Here is a 21,543-nt window from a genome sequence, read left to right as displayed (position 1 = left end):
CGATGACAATAAACAAGTGTCCTTAACTATTGTACTGTAGACGTAAGTCCACCGTGTATCGTTGTTGGTCAGTGATAGCGTACGTCAGGCGTGGGTTGTCAGACAACATAGTGACTACGAAATCAGCACTCTAGAGAAGACTGGGTGGCCAGGGATATGATCCAAGAATTTCCTCCCAGTGTCCTCCTTTCTCCATAAACAGTTATTGGTATTTTAGGTTCACGGAACCACACATAACCTAAGAGTTTCTGGTATGTACAAACTACTTGCATTTCCTTAACCCTACAGTTTCACCTTCATTTCTTCATAGTTTTCAGCCATATCAGAAATACCAGAGACAATTGAAAGCCTTTTTGCTACCAAATATGTATATATATATATATATATATATATATATATATATATATATTGTGTATGTAGGTGTGCGAGAGAGTAAAGTTTGTGAAATTGCCCAGCTTATAAACTATGCAAAGTCATTTTACTGTATCCATTTCGTAAAATGGTTCCTATCCTAACCTAACTTATCGCAATCCTACCCAACCAAACCTAATATAACCTAATGCAAGCCAGCCAACCTAATATAACCCAACCTAATCTAACCTAGCTTAAGTTAGGTTGAGTTACGTTAGACTAATTAACTTTACCTAGTTAGTGAAAAGGGCTCCTAACCTAACCTAACCTTACCAAGGTTAGGTCGGGGTGTAACACACACACTACTACTACTACTACTACTACTTTGCTGTCACTCTCAATAGAGTATGACTAACATCCAACTATGATACAACGATATGAGTTATTAAGGATGTCACCTAGGTTGGTGAGTTCTGAGGTAACTAAAGAGGCCGATACGGGACCGACAGAGACGATCACAGATGTTGCACATTTGGGGGGCTACATCTAGTGCGGGAGGGGCGCGCGCGCACACACACACACACACACACACGTATATACGAGTATATGCGTGCTTATTTTTGATGGGCGTATTTTATAAAATTAAAGAAAAACATATGTATGCCTACGTCAAACGTTTTTGTCTTCCCAAAAGAATTTGGAATTTTTAACAACATGATATAATGTAAACACAAAATATGAGTAAATTATAGGTAAAAAATGAAGACAAAATTTACGAATCAAAGGCAAAGAAAAACAGGAAAAAATCGAATACACTTTGCCACTACTGTGTCCAAACTTGAGCTTCCTTGCGTAAAAAGTTCTGTGATAAACACGAGGAGTAACCAATGAGTATCCTGTTAAAGCTTCACGCACCAGTTGGAGAGCGGGAGAGGGTGGGAACAAGGGAGGGAGGCTAGTGGGAAAAAAAAACTCAGCACATCGACACTCTTTAAATCTTAACAAGTGAATAATAATAATAATAATAATCATAATAAAGGCAATAATAATGAAAATTTGAAAATGATGGCCGGGAGCGTGAGTGTGTACACCTCAACTCCGCAGTTCAATGGGTTTACTGAATGGGGAGGTTAACTGGCGTACACTACTCCTCGCTGGTGCTGTCTCTGAGTTAACTCTTACTTTCTCTCTGGCGCAAGGAAGACGCACTCACCGCTCCCTTCTGATGAGTCACTACGTTCTGTTGACAATTATGTTAGTGACTCTTTCATACCTCGTACACATCCTCATTATTTGTCTGTATCTTTGTATGTATGTATGTATGTACGTATGTAATCTATCTACATACACACACCTCCACTCGCCATTCCTACACACCACATCCACTTATGCAGCCATACCGTAAAGTGTTAACACCGCAGCAACACCTAAAATATCTAATCAAACACTGTCCGAGCGAATGTAAAATCTTCCCCGTGAATCTTTACCACTTAAAAACACTGTTATCATTACGCGAACTTTTTACCATGGCAACACTTGGTGAAATTCTACCACGTGGACATTGTCTGATGTTGGTTAAAGCTGGCAGGTGTGGTGCAAATCCGCAAACGCAATCTCCATTTATTTTAGGGACAAGAGTCAGACAGAAAGACAGACAGGCAGCCAGGGCCGAAAGCAATAAACTACCCTGTTCTGCAGTTGAGGGCACGATATTGAAGGCTTCTATACTCTAATCTTGTATAATCTGTGTCAAATTGTATGTTAGCATCACGCCTTTATTCATGTTCAATAACAGAAAATTAATCTTTAAAAAATTGACTAATTCAGAGAAGTTACATTGACTTCGATTTTAAGTTTGGATATTTTGATGTTGGTCATGGTGGTTTTGTGGTTGATGTTACTGTAAAAGAGTTTTGATGCATTTAACCAATGTTTGGTGTACTCTTACCCATTTGGCTACAAAAGTTCTATCTACAGAAAACATTATAGTGGGTTGATATGCTGCGTCGCGTGTATTCCGACGAACATCTCACTTGTACAATAGGTGGCGTGGAGGACGTGGTTGATAAGGCTCGCTCACACTCGTCCTTCAGCAGCGACTCAGTTCAAAGACCCGGATGGAGACTTCACGAGGAACCTTTCATCAGGTGCTGGTGCTGGCTGTATATAAGAGACCACACTCCGGGTCAGGAGTCAGTCAGTGCCGAGCGTCCTCCCCTTCACCATCGCTATTACAACTTATCTCCCTCACTCAACACAAATTTTGGTGAGTATTTCTTCCTCTAATAAGAAAGATTGCGTTAATACAGTACTTTAAGGCTTTCAAATGGTAATTATATATCAGGGAGCATTCATTGTAATTTAACTTGATGTTTTAATTTGCCTATATATATATCAAAATATTGCTGACATTATACTTTTCTTATTTCATATAGTAAAAATGTTCTTTAAACGACAGGTCACCTCTTATAATTCATATCATATTTACTTAAAAACGCTTTAGTTATCCCTGATTCACCTTACTTATCCCCCAACCTTCCTACATCAGACAATGCCGTCCACCGTGGTCACCAGCACCCTGCCCGCTGCCACTGCTGTCATGCATCAGGTCGACGAGAGCCTCCGTACCCTCGGTTTCGATCTCAAGAGCCTGGTCAAGGCGTTTGACCTGCAAACAGTGGGCCTCTTGACCCTAGTTGTAGTGGTGGGCATATTTCTCTTTGATCTGCTCAACTACGGATACTCTTCTTACCAAGACGACTCCTCCACCTACACTTCTTACGGCAGGAGTCTAGTGACCACCGCCGCCAGGGTGTGGGACCACAGGGAGCAGCTGGGTCTTAACCCCTACGTCCGTGGAGGGTGAGTAGTGTTGGCGTCACTGTTGCTTAGCATTAGTAACATAGTCATGAGATATCATAACGAAAAGGAGTCTTGAAATTTTTGTCAACTAAAAGTCGGTGAAGGCGAAGTGAGATGCAGGTGACTGATGGTATTGAACTAACGTATGACGGTGCAATTAATGGTGGTGTAATTAATTATTTTACCTGACATTCTTTTCAGTAAATTTCAAAGTATTTAACGTTATTAATATATTATTAACATTAGTCACAGATCAATCCAATATATCTATCCGTCTATCTATCATCTACCTACATACCTATTAGCTATCTAAATTAAATAGTATTTGGACGAAGGCCCTACACCTGTATTTTAATCCTTTCAATCGGCATTAGCCGATTCGAACGTGACTCATTCATTGTGGTTTTACCATATATATACTGTACTGTATAAGCGGGACAAAGCAATTATTAAGCAAAACAATTATGGTGATTTCAACGGGTGTACAACAAGTAATCCACTCACACCTCTCTCCCTCTCCCAACAGCCGTGGCCTGGACTCCATGACACAGATCCTGGACTCCCTAGCCGACGCCGTCCTTAAGTACGAGGATCTAGAGACTAATGACGTCCCTCAGGCGAGGCAAAGCAAGGACCTATAATGAGTACCCTCTACGACAGGCATGTAATCAGTCGGGGTGTCGGACTGGGAACGTCAAGGGGTGAGCTGGTGGTCCAGAACTGCCGGGCGACTCACCCCCTCTTCACATTTTGATAAACGTCGCAGATATTTCAGTCTCTTAGTTACAAGGCATTCTATTCTACTATAGAGGAAAAAGAAAGAAAACTAAAATCGACAAATTCGCTCAGGCTGTCTTCACCACTGGACTATCATGGTTAAGACCTCATATCGCTTCCTCTTTGGGCAAGCTTCGCTAACATGAGTATGGCGACCTTTGCTGGCCAAAGATAAACGCCGCGTATATTCTACAAAAATACTTTAACTGGTTGTATTTATTATATTTCAATGTAAGTTACCTGTACTAGCAATACACTTTGGCTTACCTACTCTCGTGTGTATGTACTGTATATTTATCCTTCAAAACTATTTAATTTCTAAAGTATGACAGAATAGAGTGATAAGATGAAAGGCTCTTTGAAATATGCTGGCAAGCCATCACCTTGAATCTGACTCATGAATCTGTCTTGCACAATTTGTTTGCTAATATAAAGAAATAGCCCATATTTTTCATCATATATAAAACAAGAAAAATTATGGTTATGAATAGTTTACCTGAGATGCTTTAGGTGACTGACAGCCGTAGTAATGGGGAGAATAATACACTGTCATGTTAACTATGCTCATCAGTGGAAGGAACAATAAATATTTTGTAAACCGTATTTAAAAATATGAAAAGCAGTAGCAAGACAGTATTTGAAATCTGTTTTCAGAGATGAACAATAACAACACTACTTTGTAAATTATAAACATGAACAATGTAAGATACTTTATAAATTGTACTTGCTAAAGGGGAAAACAATGACATTCTTCTGTTAATTATAGTCATGAAAAAATAGTGGAACTTTTCAGTAGACTATACGAGTTATTGGGAAACTATTAACCCTCTCCTGCAATTTTTTACTCCTTAATGGAGATATACAGGAAGTTTCAAAGATCGTGATATATATTTTATCTATTATTAAATTTTAAGTTGTTGATGGTCAGTGTTTGTACTAATCTAATATACTATAGGAATAGCCGTGTGTGTGTCTGTCTGTCTGTGTGTCTGTTCTGGGCAGCCGAAACGGCACAATCGTTTTTCATCAAACTTGGTGAAAAAATCGCAAAAAATTCGTAGAGTGGAACAAACCTGGTCCCATGTCGATGGTTTCTTTAAGAAGGCATTAATTAACCATTTTATTTGCGATGGTAAACGATGCAAGTCTACGGACTTGGCGCACCCTCATTGGCTGTACGCTAGGCAAGCACGAGCGTTCAAACTTTCACCGGGCACGAAGGGCCCGCGATCACTTGTCTATACTATACACATAAGCGCTATTACTGGCTAAGCGCATTGATGCACTATAGTACGTAATAACGTCGAGGCTGGGAGAAAGTTGAACATCTTGACACTTATTCTTCTTTATCAGCTATAAACAACAATGTTCAGACACATGAAACACACGTATGTATTGACATTAAAAAGGGAAACGATTAAATAAAATATTATAGTCAAATGACATCATCCAAATCATGACCGGAAGGAAGTCAAACTGTTAAGTTAAATACAGTTATGATAACAACGATCAGTTAAAAAAATACACAATAATGCTAAATTAAATGTAGAAGTATAATGGGTACAAGGAGTTCAACTGACTGTTTATTACAGGAGATAGTTGTGTTTTCTGTTGTCATGAGGAGGGACTATTATGCACAGCTCCATGTCCTGGCTGTGACTGGCACTGATGGTGAATGAGAAGTCTAGTATTGGGTGGTCAAGGCTGTGGTTCCTGAAAGCTGAATAAGATGATATGAGGGAGTAGTTATCTTAATAGCTAATAAAGGTGATTTACCCTCTAGAGGGCAGGGGTTTCTCTCAGCTGAAAAAAATCGTCTGGTGTTAGCCAGAATAAAATACCTAAGGGTTACATTACCGCATAAAGGATTAATCTTTGTCCCAGCATATATACATACGAATAAGGTATTTGTCTTTGGTGTTGAGTCAACACTCATAGACCATAGTGCGACCATTGCCATTTGCGAATTCTTAAACCCGAACAGTAACTAAACTGTAGCGTGGGATGATGTAGTCTGGGAGGTGGAGGTGTGTGTTTATGTGTGTGAGTCAGGGTTTTCCTTTCACTGCTCTGCGGGTCCAAAACAGGATCTACTGACAGCCCTTCACGTGCTCTTTCCTCTCCCTTTCTCTCTCTCTGTCTCTGTGCATATGTATTTGTTTATTATTCAGGTTGTCTGTCTTTCTCTGACTCTATATCTTGGTCGCTGTCTTTGTTACGTCTGTCACTCTCCTCATTTCGGCCCCGCCCACCTTACCATCTCGTGACCTTGGCCGATGAAAGTAAGAACTTGAGCCGGAACTATGGGCTGGGAGTCCCTAGGTGGGGCTACTGACACACTCCACACCTCGACAGGATATTACTTAAATTATGAATAAGAGAGTTAAGCATTACCTAACGTGGTGACAGTACTTCTCAAAACTCTACAGCTGTCATGTATCAGGTAAATTTACACTACGAAGTTGAATATTATGAAAAGGTTCGTGTTTGGAGGATTTTGTTGGCTTGGTTATGTGTATATCTGGTGTGTGCCAGTGTGTGTGTGTGTGTGTGTGTGTGTATGTGTGTGTGTGTGTGACTCATTCATTCCATTTTTTTAATACGGCCATACAACATTGGCAAACGGTTATCGACCTTCTTCCCGACATCACTTTCACTTTCACATCTCCTTATTTCGTCTTCCATATTCCTTGCATTCTATTAACGCCACCTATTGTTCACATGTAATATATTTCACCCTTTATTCGGCTAGACTTCATTCCACAAGACTCCGCTATCCTCTCTCTCATCCTTCCTCATCTATTCTTTCTACTATCCCTTCTACATTCTCTTCTCTCTTACCTGTCCACTCACCTCACCCAATCCCACCTTCTCCCACCCTTCCCCCGCCTTCATACACCAGGTCACAGGATACGTCTTGTACGCCACAAGGGGGTCACCCGGATCTAGGATTACGCAACTCTTTCGTCAAAATATTCTGATAACATAGCTACCTGGCCCCTATGGGTGGAGTGAAGATATTGTCATCATTATCGTTTATGTTGTTAATGCTATTGTTATTGTACATTTTGTTTCGTTGATGATTGTCGTTGTTGGAGACATTGTGATGTATTTTGTTGTTATTACCGGTATTATTAGTATTATTATTATTATTACGTCTGCGTGAACAAGGAGACGCTCGCTGCTGAGGTCATGAGAAGGAAACTTTTGGTAAGGTCCACCTTATGACATGACTTACGGTACCGAGAATAGAAAGTATTGTGTAGAACCAGTGAAAGGAAATACTTTTTATAATCTTGGATCCGGATTGTCAGAGGCTCTGACGCTTACATTCTCCAGGTACTGAGAATAAGGAAACACTTGTAATTGCTTCAGAGTCTTAGTTTAATATCAGGCTGTAGCTTTTGTGACCTAATGAGTCGCGTTTTCTTATCCATTAGTGATTTACTCTATTGGTGAGCATGAGGCAAAGATGTTCAGTTCTTTACCGGGTTCATATATTGACCTCATGCCAAGAAAATTTTTAAACATTTTTCACTGATATATAATGTTTTGTTGAACATTTTACTTTAGCAATGAATCCACAATAAGATTCAGTACCGAGTATTGTCATGAAAGTTCTGGTTAGGATTTACAGGAAATAAGAGCACACAAATAAAGAATTAAAAGACTCGACACTTCCAGGTGCTGACCGTGTCAACACAACAATCAGAGGTGGAAGCATTAGACGGAGATTCACTACAAAAATCACATAAATATGTTGTGAGACATCGTATAATATATAGTTTATATAGAGATAATATTAAAATCAATATACGAATATAAGGTGAATTTTTACCTTTGTTATAATGAGCTGCCTGTACTGTACCACAGTATTAAATTTAGAGAGAGAGAGAGAGAGAGAGAGAGAGAGAGAGAGAGTCTGTCTTTTCAGCTGATACATTCGCCTTACACAGTATTGCTGTAATTAGTGCAGACCACTAACAGTGCTGTCTCTTAATCCCTGGACCTCCTCATCAACATGACCATGGCCAGGTGACCCACGTCCTAGGACCCCCTCATCAACATGACCAGGTGACTCACGTCCCTGGACCCCCTCATCAACAGGGCCAGGTGACCCACGTCCCTGGACCCCCTCATCAACAGGGCCAGGTGACCCACGTCCCTGGACCCCCTCATAAACATGGCCAGGTGACCCACGACCCTGGACCCCCTCATCAACATCGCCAGGTGACCCACGTCTCTGGACCCCCTCATCAACATGGCCAGGTGACCCACGACCCTGGACCCCCTCATCAACATAGCCAGGTGACCCACGACCTAGGACCCGTCGTCAAGAAAAAGTTCATTATTACCTGTACTCCTGACACGATATTTCCACGAGTCACTCTCACTCTCTTCCCCAGTTAACCTTGTGCTTTAATGAATGCCTCTGTTCACCTTGAAGATTATGCATCCGTCATAGCGTCAATTTCTGCAACCTTGAATGTCTGTGTTATTCACCTGCTTCATTAAATATACCTTCCTTGTATCTTGGTTTTAGTTTTATTAATACAACAACAAAGTGTCAATATTTATTTTCAAAAATCACAGAAGTCCTGCTATTTTGTCTTCATTATTTTGCAGAGATTAACAAACTCCTGTTCTCTAGTGTTTATTACTGTCCAAGGTGTACAAAACATATTTCTATTCATTGTTGTACAGTGCGTGATCGTAGTATTATTTCTAAGTGTTTTCCAATATCATACAAAAGTCGTAGACAAATTTAATTTAGTTTTGCATTATCATAAATGAATCACAACTGTTGTTATCACTGGTCACTTCAGTTGAGATATTATAACACTCAGTCTCTTTGATTTTCATTGTAAAACAGGAACAGGACTCTTTAATATTAGTTGTTATTCGGAGGTTAAAATAATTATTTCTCCCTAATTTTTAACATATATCATAACAAATCCATTTGATATTGTCACCCACTTACTGGCTCGCCTCTGAAGGTCATGACGCCCCTGCAAAACATCAACATCCGGTCCACCCGCTATGGGGTATACCCACAAAGCCTTTCATGTTCGTGGTGGTATAAAAGGCTGTGCGCACAAGCCTGAGTATCAGTTAGCTTTCAACGCTCACCCTGTTACCTTACAGACACTCCCAGATCCACTTCGTTTAGAAAAGTAAGAGGAACTCTGTGTTTAATGTGTATTAATGAATTGTGAGAAATATTAACTATTTCGGTGACATACTCGTATACTGGTTCTAACTACTTGACTTCATAAACTAACACAAACTCTTTTTACAGCCATCATGCCTACTAGCGCCCTCGCCCCCGTCATGTACCAGCTGCAGGAGAGCTTCAACAACTTCGACCTAAAACACTGGGTCAGCCAGCTGGACTTTAAGACGGTGGGTCTCCTGGCAGTGGTAGTGGTGGGTGTGATTTTCTTTCTGGACCTGTTCACCAAGTCCTACGCTCCCTATGGCAGGAGTCTCTTGGTCTCCGCTGCTCAAACCTGGGACAACAGGGATCAGCTGGGACTTAACGATGCCGTCCGTGGAAGGTGAGCTTTTTTAGACCTTTTCTGCATTATAAGATATACCTTCGTATGTTACTTTTTCTACATTGTATAATTTTGTCCCAAATTATACAATTTTAACACCAAATATTTCTGGATCCGAATCTCGAGGTACTTAAAGTATTTTGCTTGCACATACAGTATCGGTGTAACATATAGCTAATTTCTTCAACAGTCGTTCGCTGGAGCCATTGTCTAATGTCCTGGACGCCCTGGCTGAGGCGGTGTTGAAGTGGGAAGAGCCTGAAGCCAGCGCCGTCAAGAACCGTGCACTTTGAAATATTGGATTAAGTTTTTTACTGTACCCTGATGGTGACAACGAAGGAGAAAGAAGAACTCGAGGACGTCTCCGCCTGTAGTCGTAAACTATGAAGCTGGTTTTGACTACAATGGCGTAGGCAGTGAAGAAGAAAGACGTGTTAGAATCAGGAGTCACAGCTATACTCAGGTCACTCTGTATTATAAGCCGTTGTTGTTACATCGTGAATCACAACCCTTTGTTAAATGTTTGTTCTCTAACTCATTATTTGTATTGTTAATAATTTATTATGTAAAAAAATACATTTCCTATCAAAGACATTCTATTTTCGTATCCCAGGTTCCATGTATGAAAATTTTATTCGCTTAGATAAAGACCCATTAGTGCCTCAGACATACCCCATGAAAGGAGGTGGTTAGGTGATTGACAGACTTATATAATAGTTCTGGCAAGACAACCAAAATGGTTATACCAATTTCGATTGAGATTTGTAAAAGAAATAGAAGAGAATTATCGATGTCTCTAACTTATTAAGACAGGTAAGTCTTATATCGAGGGGTAAAACGTGAACTTTGACATTAAGTAATAAAAATATTTCTCCTAAATTCCACTCTATAAATAGATGGACATATCATCAGAATTATAGGTTGTTATTGAACATGGGTGCTATATGTTGACCGCAGGTGAACTGATTGACCTCAAAAACTACCAAGCATTTAGGTCAGGGTTTTTTTTTATAGAGAAGAGCAAGTGAAAGAAGACTAATGGTTAGAGAAGGGAAAGATTAGTTAAGAATTGGAAGAAATGAAGACAAGCATCAGCCTTTATTAGAGTTGTGAATAGTATGAGTGCTTTATTTTCTGAAGTTCCACTGAAGTTAAACTTATAAAAAATGTTTCATAGAATTTTCAGGTAAAAACTGATTAAACGGTGACAGTAGTAATCCGTTCCATCCTCTACCGCTCACACCATTATCTTTACCAAAATGTTTATAACACCAAAGGCTAACCAAAATAGAAACGGGCCTAACCGGGAGTTGAACCCGGGACCTCTCGCACCCTAAGCGAGAATCATACCCCTAGACCATCAGGCCGCTGTTCAGTTTGTCTGGTATACTGGAACAACTTTCTATAGTACACTGTGCGAGCTGCGGCACTGGGGGAAGGGGGTGCCTCAGCGCCAGTCTTACGTTTTCTTTGTAACTCTTGAAAGAAAATGGATTGGAAACTCAGTAGAACAAATCTATTTCTCCTAAGCTTATTAGACCATTATAAGTTTAATTTCAATAATTTAATTAACAATACATTCGCTTCTCAGAAATTATTATGACAAATCTGTAAATATTTTACCGAAATACAAATATTTCATGAATGTGGTTCGGAATTAATATGTCAAGTGTTCAAGCCTCGGCACTGACACACGTGAGAAGGGTGTTATCCTATGTGACCCACACTACCCATAGGTTTCCCGGTCCTCAGTTTCCTCCTGTACTAACACTGGATAAACCGCCCAAACGGCTAGTAAGCTGATAAGTGGCGAATAAGATAAAATAAAAATACTCAATATTCCTGTTACAATGTTTCGTATAAATCGCGTAGATGAGAATAATAGAGTTCTATCGCTCATATTTGCTTTATTATTGTTGAACTAGTATATTACTAACCTTTTTACACGCTTAAAGACCTTAGGTGTTGAAGTGCAGTAATAACATTATAACAACAGTGAGAGTATAGGGAGAGATAAAGAAAATAAGTGGAACAGATTTAATATGCTTGAATGGTGAGTTAACAAAGTGCAGATACAGTGAGTCGGAAGTATTTAAGGGATTCAGGGGTAAAATTATACCATATGAGTCTAAATCCTGTAACGTAATCGAGACGAGTTTTTAGGCATGTTAGATTACTACATTTCAAGGGTGCAGCTTGCCTCCAGCCCCCTCCCCACCCCCCCACCCCCCCACCCCCCCCACATTTCCCTACTTCTGGCGCCAAAGCCCAAGTGCGGTGTGTTAAACTTCAGGCCTTCAGATTATCTACGTGCACTCCGTTTCTCTTGACTAACGTTTTTCTGCCGTTTATTTTAGTCTGTATTAATTAATCTTTATTCTATTTTCATCTCCCAACAGTACTCAACAGGAAATATAAGGGTGATGATTATAATGTAATTTTCAAGTCAAAAGCTAACACACTTTCACTTTCATTCACATCTTCAGGAGACTCTACCAGGAACTATGTCTCAGAGTGTAATACCAATACTACAGCTATGTACAGTACACGCTTGGTTTTCAGCATAGTTATGAGAGCGGGTTGGTATTTCAGTTATTATTGTATGGATATAAAAAAAAAATCATATCACTGCAGAATAAATTTACCCTAAAATTAGAGGACCTTCTTTGCCCCAGAGAAGAGAATAAAGATCGTTCAGGGAAAATTGGGATTATTTTCCCTGAACTCTTGGGGAAATGTTGTCTTGTCCCACCACCGATTTATTTTTTATTTGTTTTTTATTTTCGACATTGTTAATTTATTTTTCTTTACATACAGCCTTACTCACTCGAAATAAAAGACTCCCTCTACACAGTGAGTTATCTCATCATTTTTTATTGTTGTTGGACGAGTGCATTACTAACCATATTACGCGCTTAAAGACCTTCGTTGATGAAGCGAAGTAATAACATTATAACAACAAGACTCCCTAGATCTCTTCATGTGAGAGACGAGATCCTAGTATGAAGTAAGCATTCCTTCCTTGGGTTGGTATGCTAAGGCGCTGATCCTTAATGACTAAATACATTATAAGGCAATTCATTTCAAATTATTTCTTGTCGTCCTTCTCCATTAGTTCACCCAGACTATACGACTATCACGCCTTACACCGAAGGCGCCACCAAACTCACACATGACTTACGTTACCTGGAAGAAAGCGACGTTGTCCACCAGGATGTAATCCTTTGTTTTGTCGAAATATTTTCCCAGAGTTATATTTCTTGTGTAGAAATATCCATGGTGAAATAATAAAGAGATGGGGTTTATTTTCTCAAACTATAACAGAGGATTACTCTTAATGACTTCAGTTTACACATTATCGTCAAGGTCCAGCTCAGTGAGGATCCCTCACAACATCCGCTTCACCCGCTGCCGGGATGAACAACTACCTTTCATTTTTGTGGTGGTATAAAAGGCTGGACGCACCAGTCAGTGCATCAGTCAGCCTCCAACCTTCACCGTGTTACCTCAAATTAGTTTCCACATCCATTTCCTTTATATAATGTAAGAAGTGCTCAGTCATAGGTTCAGATACATTAGAAACAATGAAGAATATGAATATTCTCGTCGCTCACAATACATTCATTTCACTGACATACACAGGGGAGAAAATATATAATTTCATGTAAGAACTCTCAGAGAGCAAATAGATTACTGAACTTTACAAAATAATATGGACATTCCTTACAGTCGCTATGGCCATCAACGCTCTCGCCCCCGTCATGTACCAACTGCAGGAAAGTCTCCGTAGTGTTGACCTCAAACACTGGGTCAGCCAGCTGGACTTCAAGACGGTGGGTCTCCTGGCGGTGGTGGTGGTGGGTGTGGTCTTTCTCCTGGACCTGTTCACCAAGTCCTACGCTCCTTATGGCAGGAGTCTCTTGTCCACCGCTGCCCACGCTTGGGACAACAAGGATCAGCTGGGATTCACAGGCGCTATCCGTGGAAGGTGAGCTTTGTTAGTTGTATCACTTTATCTTCTGTCTTCCTGTCTCTTAATTGCCATCTAAAGACAGTATATCTGAATGAATGCAATTTTTTTCAGTCATATAAGGTCACATAGATCAAGATATTTCGAATGATATATTACATATCATTTTTCCGTTGAATAAAACATCCACCACACAGTAGTTTTAGCATCCTTAATAAATTAGTGACAAACAGTAGTGTATCTAACAAATATTTTTTTTTCAACAGCCGGTCGCTGGAACCTTTGTCTAATGTCCTGGACGCCTTGGCTGAGGCGGTGGTGAAGTGGGAAGAGCCTGAAGGCAGCGCCGCCAGGAGCCGTGCACATTAAAAGTCTACATTAAGTCCTTGGCATATTGATGGACGTGATGAAGGAGAGGGGGAACTCAAGGAAGAGACCATCAGTAGACGTAAATCATGAGTGCTGTGATGGCGGCTCTGGTGGAGGCGGTGAAGGAGCTGGAGGTGTCAGATTATAAACACCTAGAGCCATGGCCTTCAGCAGGTCGCGCTGCATTAGAGGCTGTTGTTATGTCGTGAATCACGGCATGACTTACCTCAAGCATATGTTTATAAAACTCATTTTGTATATTTATTGTTTTTAATTTATTATACAAAATATACCTGTTACATTAAGATTTATTTGTTGTTGTATTTGTATCCTCGGATCCGTATATAAAACTCTTCAACCCTGGGAACCGGACCCATTAGGCCTTTAGCTCCCCTCAGTTGAATATAATCGTTAGACGTTAGCCAGAATAAAATATTTAAGGGATCTCGTTTCCGCTAAAGAAGTTTATCGAAATTCAGAGGAAATATACCAAGACAAATACAAATTCCTCCGTAATATAAAGGCAACACTTGCAATATTATTTAGTAAGTTACAGTGAACTTTTAATTATGAAGTGGTAGCAGTCAGGTACAAAATGAAGCTGTTATCAAGATGATAATTAATTAAAGCCATAAATGGAGCTTAATGTAAGGTACGTCTTTTCAACTAGTTGCCAAAGCCGTCGATAACATGGTAGAGTGAAGTCGTCCAGTGAACCAGCTTAGTGGAAGGTTCTAACTGACTGCACAGTCATCTGTTAGTTCGGTTATTTTCGCATTCATTATGATATTTTCTGAAGAAAATATCGCAGGAATAGCTAAACTGGTGAAGAAAATCGCATGTGGAAAATAATGGTGAAATGCAGACGTCATGAGTCAGCGCACTCACTTTCATTCACGCCTTCGGGAGACTCGAAAGGGAGAAGAGTTGCAAATGAGGTGGGGTCCAAGAATTTCCTATCTGGGTAAAGAAAGATTGTAAGACATCCTTCCCCTAAAAACAAACTTTGCCTTTGCTCATTTAACTCAGTTTGCCTTTTAATTAACAATTGACTTATTAGTACTGTACTCGTAACTTCCCAGAGTCTAGCAGCCAGCCAACGGGGAAGAGAAACACTGAGTAAAGAAAACATTAATATATATAAAACAAAACATTCAAATTCAGCCACTTAGCCTACCACACAAAGAACTATATTGGTTAACTGGACGAAAAAAAAAAAACACCCACAGTCAAGTCAACTTCCACTAACATACTGTATTTATTGTGGCGTCGACGAGACATTACAGCTGAAGGTAGTGTTCAGGACAAGAGAGTCGTAAAAAATATGATTCCTTTAAATTGAAAACCCTCATGACTTTATAGTATTTCTTCGGCTAACATTCTGTGAACACCCGGCAAATTAGCCTAAATCATTTACCTGTTTCGGGTTACGAGCCTAAATCGTATGCCACTGTTTGCAGTGAGTAAAGTGACCAGATTAGGTTAGGTAAGGTTAGGTTCTTTTAGTTTTGTTTTTAAGTCCACGATTTCCCTCTGCTTCGTAGCCCTGGTGGGACATAGCAAGAAGGGTCATAACTCAATAAATATGCATTTTTCAAACTTTCATTATGATCACTATTTTTCTTGGGTTAAGAAAGACGTTATCTTCTATTAACAGAATTCTTAATTTTCAGGTTTACCTCTGATATCGCTCCAGACCCATTACACAAATCCTGTTTATGTTGTTTATTAATTTTCATTTGTTAATCAATTTATATAGTGGAATAAATTAGTGAAATAAAACATGCAATATCCTAAAAAAAATGAACTTAGGTTTATTTTATCAAATTCTAGATCCATTTCTTTCAAGCGTTACAATGTAAACGTGTAAATATTTCTGAGCTAATAACTAGAGAGCCCCGAGCGTAGCCGCTGATCTAAAGAAATGTAGGCTAGTATATAACTTAGAACGTTGGCCTGATGGTCTAGTGGTATGATTCTCGCTTAGGGTGCGAGAGGTCCCGGGTTCAACTCCCGGTCAGGCCCGAAAAATTTTGGTGTAAGGTAAACTGGATCTGAGGAATATTAGGAACTTCCGTTTAATTCACCTGATTATTAAACTCACTTACGCTAAATGAGGGCTGAGTTTAATGCACCATTACTTAAATTTGGTTAAAGCTCCTTAAATATTAAATATGTTTAGTAACACTTACATGGGTCTACTTTTTCAGTACTAAGTGTTTCGGCAGTATTTGTAGTTATTTATCCCAGCACTCGATTTACAAAAGCACACCACTAATAAATTGTCATAAATAACAATTGTTTTACCAAGCATCTCATTTCCGTTGCGTTCAGCTGCTGTTATTATAAAAAAACTAAGAACTAAGAGAAATTTGCACCATTTTCAGTACATGTTTGTGCAATAGATTTCTGGAGGCTATCATCAGAGAGCCATTGTTCCTAGAAAATTATACATCTGGCAGTAGAGTTACATAACTGACACTTATGCATGGATCGTGGTATATTCAATTACAAATAATTTTCTTTAAAGTCTTTATTTGTTGTAATAAATTAATAACAATAAATTACGAAGTGAATGTTATGAACAAATGTTTGAGATAATGGCGTGATTTATGGACCTGTCCACCACGAGTTCCTCTCTTCTCCACCGTCTCTATCGGGATATAAAAGACTTCATCTGAAGTCTCAAAGTGCACGATTCCTGAAGGTGCTGTCTTCTGGCTCCTCCCATTTCATCACTGCCTCCGCCAGGGCATCCAGAACATTAGACAAAGGCTCCAGAGAGCGGCTGTTGGGGTATATTGTGGTTAGTTATTTATCAAAGTTGAAACCAAGGTACAACAGAGTACAGAACAGTACAGTACAGAACAGTACAGCACAGTACAGTACAGTACAGTACAGTACAGAACAGTACAGCACAGTACAGTACAGAACAGTACAGTACAGTACAGTACAGTACAAAACAGTACAGTACAGTACAGTATAAGGGTACATAAGCCTTGGTATTGTTTACCTCATTTTATATTTATAAGTAACTTATTGTTTATCGGATACGGTCAACTGAAAAAAAATATACAATAAATCTTAATATTTGGAACTGTACGAAAAATTTCACGAATATTTAAGTGTTCTTCACGTTACAAGAGCGTTGATTCTTTGTCTATACCTAAGGCATAGACGAAGTTGGTCAAAAATCTTAACACAACGGAGATATAACCAAGCTCACCTTCCTCGGACGGCATCCTTGAGTCCCAGCTGATCCTTGTCGTCCCAGGCGTGAGCAGCGGAAGACAAGAGACTCCTGCCATAGGGAGTGTAGGACTTGGTGAACAGGTCCAGAAGAAACACCACACCCACCACCACCACCGCCAGGAGACCCACCGTCTTAAAGTCCAGCTGGCTGACCCAGTGTGCAAGGTCAACACTACGGAGACTTTCCTGCAGCTGGTACATGGCGGGAGCGAGAGCGTTGGCGGCCATAGTGACTGTAATGATAGTTCACAAGAGTGTTTGAGTTGATTTGAATATGAAATAAATCTTGGTAAATTACGAGTCTTCGATGTATTCATAAAATTCACAATTAATCTCTGAGTATCATAATCACGGAAGATCTTACCTTATTTAATGAGTTACCGGGTATGTGTATGTGAGAAGGAGCAGGAGGTAACAAAGCGAATGTTAGATGACGACTGACACACTGGTTGGTGCGTCTAGTCTTTTATACCCACAGGAGAATGTAAGGTTTGTTGTCGCTCCCACAAAGTGTAGACCGGATACTGTTAAGGACCTTTGCTGGCCTAACCCGTGAGGATGGTAAGTAGGAGAAAGTAATTATTGCCATCGTGTTTTATGTAATGAAACACTGAATATTTTTGTATTAATCCACAATTGATATTTATTCGCAAGAAATCTGGTTCTGGAGAGTCATACAACAGGAGGGAGTACAACATCACAGCTGTACATCCGGGTGTTATTGTCATCATCATTCTGGAAAGAGGAAAAGTTACGTTCCTCGAATCACGTGACGTCACTGGCGTAGGGCGTAATAGCTGTCTAAGTTGTTAGGTACGTGAGGGAGGGGATAGAAATAACTTAATGCAAACAATAACTTTTGAAAACTTAAGATATGGTTAGTAAGAAACTCCAAATACTGAATTAAATTATTTATAATTTTACTTTAACATCTTAAAACGATCTCAGGTTAATCAAAATTGTCATTGTATTCTTTCCTTTTTTGCAACACTGATATATATATATTTGATCATAAATTGAGCAGGAAATTTTCTTAGCTTGATTTAACTTCTGTTGGAATTATTGCCGTGAAGAAAACCCTAAAATATAAATGATAAGTGATGAGTTTATCCTCAGTTCATAATTCCCTTGTAAATATATAGATATATTCAACCTTATGATAATACCAATTAGATTCGGAGTTCATGTGGATGGAGTTACTATATCATACACTGAGACAGAGTTCCTGGTCGAGTCTCTTAAGAATGGGAATAAAAGTGAAAGTGTGTTGACTCGTGACGTCACAATACTACACCATATCCTACACACACACACACACTATACATCGTACCTCTGTTATTGGTCCTAAAATTTTTGGGAATATATAAGTAATACAAAGACTACCAAACACATCATCCGGTCAATCACACACACACACACACACACACACACACACACACATGTATGTATCTCATTTGAGCTTGACATTAGTTTACTGTACTTATTACCCAAAATATTGTTTTGATTCTAAACCTTATCTAGAAAAATATATTACAATAATTAAGACCTTAACAAAATCAATATTATATATGTCTCGTTTAACAGTTAAAATCTGGAATATGTCAACCATATAAAACCTGATATTTAACTATCATACATAGAAACAAACTTGCTTTACTGTTATAACTAGGTGAGTTAGTTACTGGAAGCCAGAGTCAGCAGCTGCCCTAGATGTGTTATAATAGGTCTAAGCCTTTTTTTGAGGGTATAACGCTCCTTCAGTGTGAGAGAACTCCTGGTGGTTCAACTTCAAGTCACACTCGTGTTGTGCAGTAGTGTGCGTCAATAATCCAGCTGCGTGGGTGGAAACACTGGTGCAGGACAGATCGCCATAGAGGGATAATTGTGTTAACAGTATTATGTTTCTCTGAATCCTGTCCTTATCTTTTCTATTATTTTGTATCTCACATTTCATGGTAACTATCTGTAAGTTGCAACTTCAGTCGAACTTTTAAAAAACAATAAAAACTTTTGTTCAAAATAACAATAGATGTTGGTATAACCACGTATTTGCTATACATATACTGTATGTTATTCTGTTTCCCAATGTAACTGTTATGAGAGGAATTATAGCTAAGGCATCTTATCTTGAGTAAAAACACATTAATCAGAAATTGGTCAATAAGTTCATTTATAACAAATATTTTACTAACATAATCGCCGAAAATAAACTACCAAACAACTTCTCTCCTCTATATTAATAAATCTACCTTGTTTCTGAAGTGAAATATAAAGTAATATTCAATAATGAGTCAAATTTATAACTAATAAGATTTTAACATAGAAATCCGAGGATAGTAAACAGCAAAACGAAAAAAATAATAAAATTAATATTTTATTCAATAAATTATTAACAATAACTTAACAATGTGAGCGTTATTAACTAAAGGTTGGAGTGATGCCGTGATTCACGACTTAACGGCTTATGCCTCAGAGCCCCCCCTGCTGTAGGCTGTGTTCTCTGGTGTTTGTACTCTGAATAACCCAGCTTCATGGTTCACGGCGACTGACACTGTCGTCCTCCAATTCCTCTTTTTCCTTCATCGCCATCATTAAGGTGGCGAAGACTTTAGCTAAACCTTAAAGGAACACGATTCCTGATAGTGCTGACTTCAGGCTCTTCCCACTTCATCACCGCGTCAGCCAGGGCGTCCAGGACATTAGACAAAGGTTCCAGCGACCGGCTGTTGGAAAGAATTTAATTGTCAGATACTCTAGCATGTTATGTTGGGCCAGATGTCAAGATACATTATTGTTTAATATTTAGATAATATATGATTGTGCACGACAAGGTAATCCAAGTACATTAACTATCAGTGCAAATGTATTTTCGCGCTTCATGCTTCATTTGTACCACCAGGCGTTCGGTTAATAACCTGGAATTATATAAAGCTTTTCTTGAAACTTTAATTACATTCAATAGTAAGAAACGTATGGAAGACAGGAACACGGAAGGCAGTGATGTATCTTACAAATTATAAAGCTCACCTTCCACTGAGGACACCTGTGAGTCCCAGATGATCCCTGCTGTCCCAGGCGTGGGCAGCAGAGGACAAGAGACTCCTGCCATAGGGAGCGTAGGACTTGGTAAACAGGTTCACCAGGAAGACCACACCCACCACCACCACCGCCAGGAAACCCACCGTCTTAAAGTCCAGCTGGCTGACCCAATGTGCGAGGTCAACACTACGGAGACTTTCCTGCAGCTGGTACATGATGGGAGCGAGAGCGTTGACGGCCATAACGACTGTAAGGAAAGAGTACATCAGTGTTTTGAGCTGTGACCATCAACTGCAGGCATAATTATTGTGCACTTATGTTGTTGAAGTTATAATTAAATGCATTATTGCTCTTTAACAAAAAAGGTCTTTAAACGTGTATTCTATGGTAGTATAGTGCATGCATGTTTGAGTTTATATCCTTTATGATTTATGTTTATGAATAAGAGATTGAAAACTTCTTACTTGATAAAGGAGTGTGTAGGAACGGCCTTGAGGTAACTATGTATATGTTAGGTGTCTGAATGATACACTGGCTGGTGCGTCCAATCTTTTATACCACCACAAAGGGAAAGGTTTGTTGTCATCCCCACAGCGAGTGGACCGGATGTTGTGGCGGCACCTTCACTGGGCTGACCCGTGAGGGTGGTGAAGGATGCAGTATTGTGTGTGTGTGCATCCTGGTAGCCAACGGCGTCCTCTTCCTGGAAAAGAAAACGTCGCGTTCTAAGAATTTGGTGACGTCGTAGGCATCGAGCTTAATAGTGGTCAGACATGCGGAACTACCAGAATATATTTATATATATATATATATATATATATATATATATATATATATATATATATATATATATATATATATATATATATATATATATATATATATATATATATATATATATATATATATATACTGTACGGTATATGTAGTCTCGTTCAAGATTTTTCGAACACTGCTGGAGACAACTGGCAACTTAATGCCGTTTGTTTACTATAGTACGTAGTATAATATAATACGAAACAGCAAAGCCCAACCATTAATTAAGCAACGGGGAACTAAGTAACCAATCACCGATAACCTTTTACATTCATTCATAAGTTTTACTACATACTATAATAAACAAACGGCCCTGAATTGCCAGCTGTCTCCAGCAGTGTTGAACGAGACTGTACATGAGCATATGTTCAGATCGTTTTGCATGTGAATTATATGTTCACATATTAATAGTAACTTAAATACTAACACACTCTCATAACTTTGCTCAAGAAAGTACAATACTTGGTTGTAGTCATCGTATTACACGCCGGGACAAAGTTCCTGGTCGAGTCTCCTGTAGATGAATGAAACTGAAAGTGTGTTGACTTA

The 21,543-nt window shown here is 39.2% G+C and overlaps 5 protein-coding genes and 2 non-coding genes across 7 annotated transcripts; 4 read left to right on the top strand and 3 right to left on the bottom strand.

Moving 5' to 3' along the window:
- The first annotated feature begins 2,509 nt into the window (after window positions 1-2,509).
- Window positions 2,510-4,261, top strand: LOC121853794. The gene is made up of 3 exons (XM_042348163.1): window positions 2,510-2,617; window positions 2,900-3,213; window positions 3,740-4,261. Exons 2-3 carry the CDS (start codon window positions 2,903-2,905, stop codon window positions 3,852-3,854), a joined length of 426 nt encoding a protein of 141 aa, XP_042204097.1. The 5' UTR covers window positions 2,510-2,617; window positions 2,900-2,902; the 3' UTR covers window positions 3,855-4,261.
- Window positions 4,262-9,100: 4,839 nt separating this feature from the next.
- LOC121853869 lies at window positions 9,101-10,140 on the top strand. The gene is made up of 3 exons (XM_042348246.1): window positions 9,101-9,164; window positions 9,290-9,548; window positions 9,739-10,140. The coding sequence occupies exons 2-3, from the start codon at window positions 9,295-9,297 to the stop codon at window positions 9,839-9,841; spliced, it is 357 nt and encodes a 118-aa protein (XP_042204180.1). The 5' UTR covers window positions 9,101-9,164; window positions 9,290-9,294; the 3' UTR covers window positions 9,842-10,140.
- A 703-nt stretch (window positions 10,141-10,843) lies between these two features.
- Trnap-agg lies at window positions 10,844-10,915 on the bottom strand. Its single transcript has one exon. It is a non-coding gene; the product is annotated as a tRNA-Pro (tRNA).
- A 2,114-nt stretch (window positions 10,916-13,029) lies between these two features.
- Window positions 13,030-14,192, top strand: LOC121853888. The gene is made up of 3 exons (XM_042348268.1): window positions 13,030-13,091; window positions 13,278-13,536; window positions 13,785-14,192. The coding sequence occupies exons 2-3, from the start codon at window positions 13,283-13,285 to the stop codon at window positions 13,885-13,887; spliced, it is 357 nt and encodes a 118-aa protein (XP_042204202.1). The 5' UTR covers window positions 13,030-13,091; window positions 13,278-13,282; the 3' UTR covers window positions 13,888-14,192.
- Window positions 14,193-15,840: 1,648 nt separating this feature from the next.
- Window positions 15,841-15,912, top strand: Trnap-agg. Its single transcript has one exon. It is a non-coding gene; the product is annotated as a tRNA-Pro (tRNA).
- Window positions 15,913-16,404: 492 nt separating this feature from the next.
- Window positions 16,405-17,611, bottom strand: LOC121853898. The gene is made up of 3 exons (XM_042348283.1): window positions 17,504-17,611; window positions 17,114-17,372; window positions 16,405-16,675 (listed from the first exon to the last, which is right to left on the bottom strand). Exons 2-3 carry the CDS (start codon window positions 17,365-17,367, stop codon window positions 16,573-16,575), a joined length of 357 nt encoding a protein of 118 aa, XP_042204217.1. The 5' UTR covers window positions 17,368-17,372; window positions 17,504-17,611; the 3' UTR covers window positions 16,405-16,572.
- Window positions 17,612-19,500: 1,889 nt separating this feature from the next.
- On the bottom strand, window positions 19,501-20,799 carry LOC121853900. The gene is made up of 3 exons (XM_042348293.1): window positions 20,643-20,799; window positions 20,167-20,425; window positions 19,501-19,862 (listed from the first exon to the last, which is right to left on the bottom strand). Exons 2-3 carry the CDS (start codon window positions 20,418-20,420, stop codon window positions 19,748-19,750), a joined length of 369 nt encoding a protein of 122 aa, XP_042204227.1. The 5' UTR covers window positions 20,421-20,425; window positions 20,643-20,799; the 3' UTR covers window positions 19,501-19,747.
- Between the last annotated feature and the right edge of the window lie 744 nt (window positions 20,800-21,543).

Source organism: Homarus americanus, unplaced genomic scaffold, assembly GCF_018991925.1.
Source record: "Homarus americanus isolate GMGI-L3 unplaced genomic scaffold, GMGI_Hamer_2.0 scaffold18703, whole genome shotgun sequence".
Classification (NCBI taxonomy): domain Eukaryota; kingdom Metazoa; phylum Arthropoda; class Malacostraca; order Decapoda; family Nephropidae; genus Homarus; species Homarus americanus.
This window is presented reverse-complemented; position numbering and strand designations above follow the sequence as displayed.

Bases quoted from the DNA above. Each gene is read 5' to 3' on its own strand.
- LOC121853869 (XM_042348246.1), top strand. From the start codon at position 9,295: ATGCCTACTAGCGCCCTCGCCCCCGTCATGTACCAGCTGCAGGAGAGC. The intron at 9,549-9,738 runs GTGAGCTTTTTT...TTTCTTCAACAG, and splicing joins AACGATGCCGTCCGTGGAAG to TCGTTCGCTGGAGCCATTGT.
- LOC121853898 (XM_042348283.1), bottom strand. From the start codon at position 17,367: ATGGCCGCCAACGCTCTCGCTCCCGCCATGTACCAGCTGCAGGAAAGT. The intron at 16,676-17,113 runs GTGAGCTTGGTT...ATACCCCAACAG, and splicing joins AAGGATGCCGTCCGAGGAAG to CCGCTCTCTGGAGCCTTTGT.
- LOC121853794 (XM_042348163.1), top strand. From the start codon at position 2,903: ATGCCGTCCACCGTGGTCACCAGCACCCTGCCCGCTGCCACTGCTGTC. The intron at 3,214-3,739 runs GTGAGTAGTGTT...CTCTCCCAACAG, and splicing joins AACCCCTACGTCCGTGGAGG to CCGTGGCCTGGACTCCATGA.
- LOC121853900 (XM_042348293.1), bottom strand. From the start codon at position 20,420: ATGGCCGTCAACGCTCTCGCTCCCATCATGTACCAGCTGCAGGAAAGT. The intron at 19,863-20,166 runs GTGAGCTTTATA...TCTTTCCAACAG, and splicing joins ACAGGTGTCCTCAGTGGAAG to CCGGTCGCTGGAACCTTTGT.
- LOC121853888 (XM_042348268.1), top strand. From the start codon at position 13,283: ATGGCCATCAACGCTCTCGCCCCCGTCATGTACCAACTGCAGGAAAGT. The intron at 13,537-13,784 runs GTGAGCTTTGTT...TTTTTTCAACAG, and splicing joins ACAGGCGCTATCCGTGGAAG to CCGGTCGCTGGAACCTTTGT.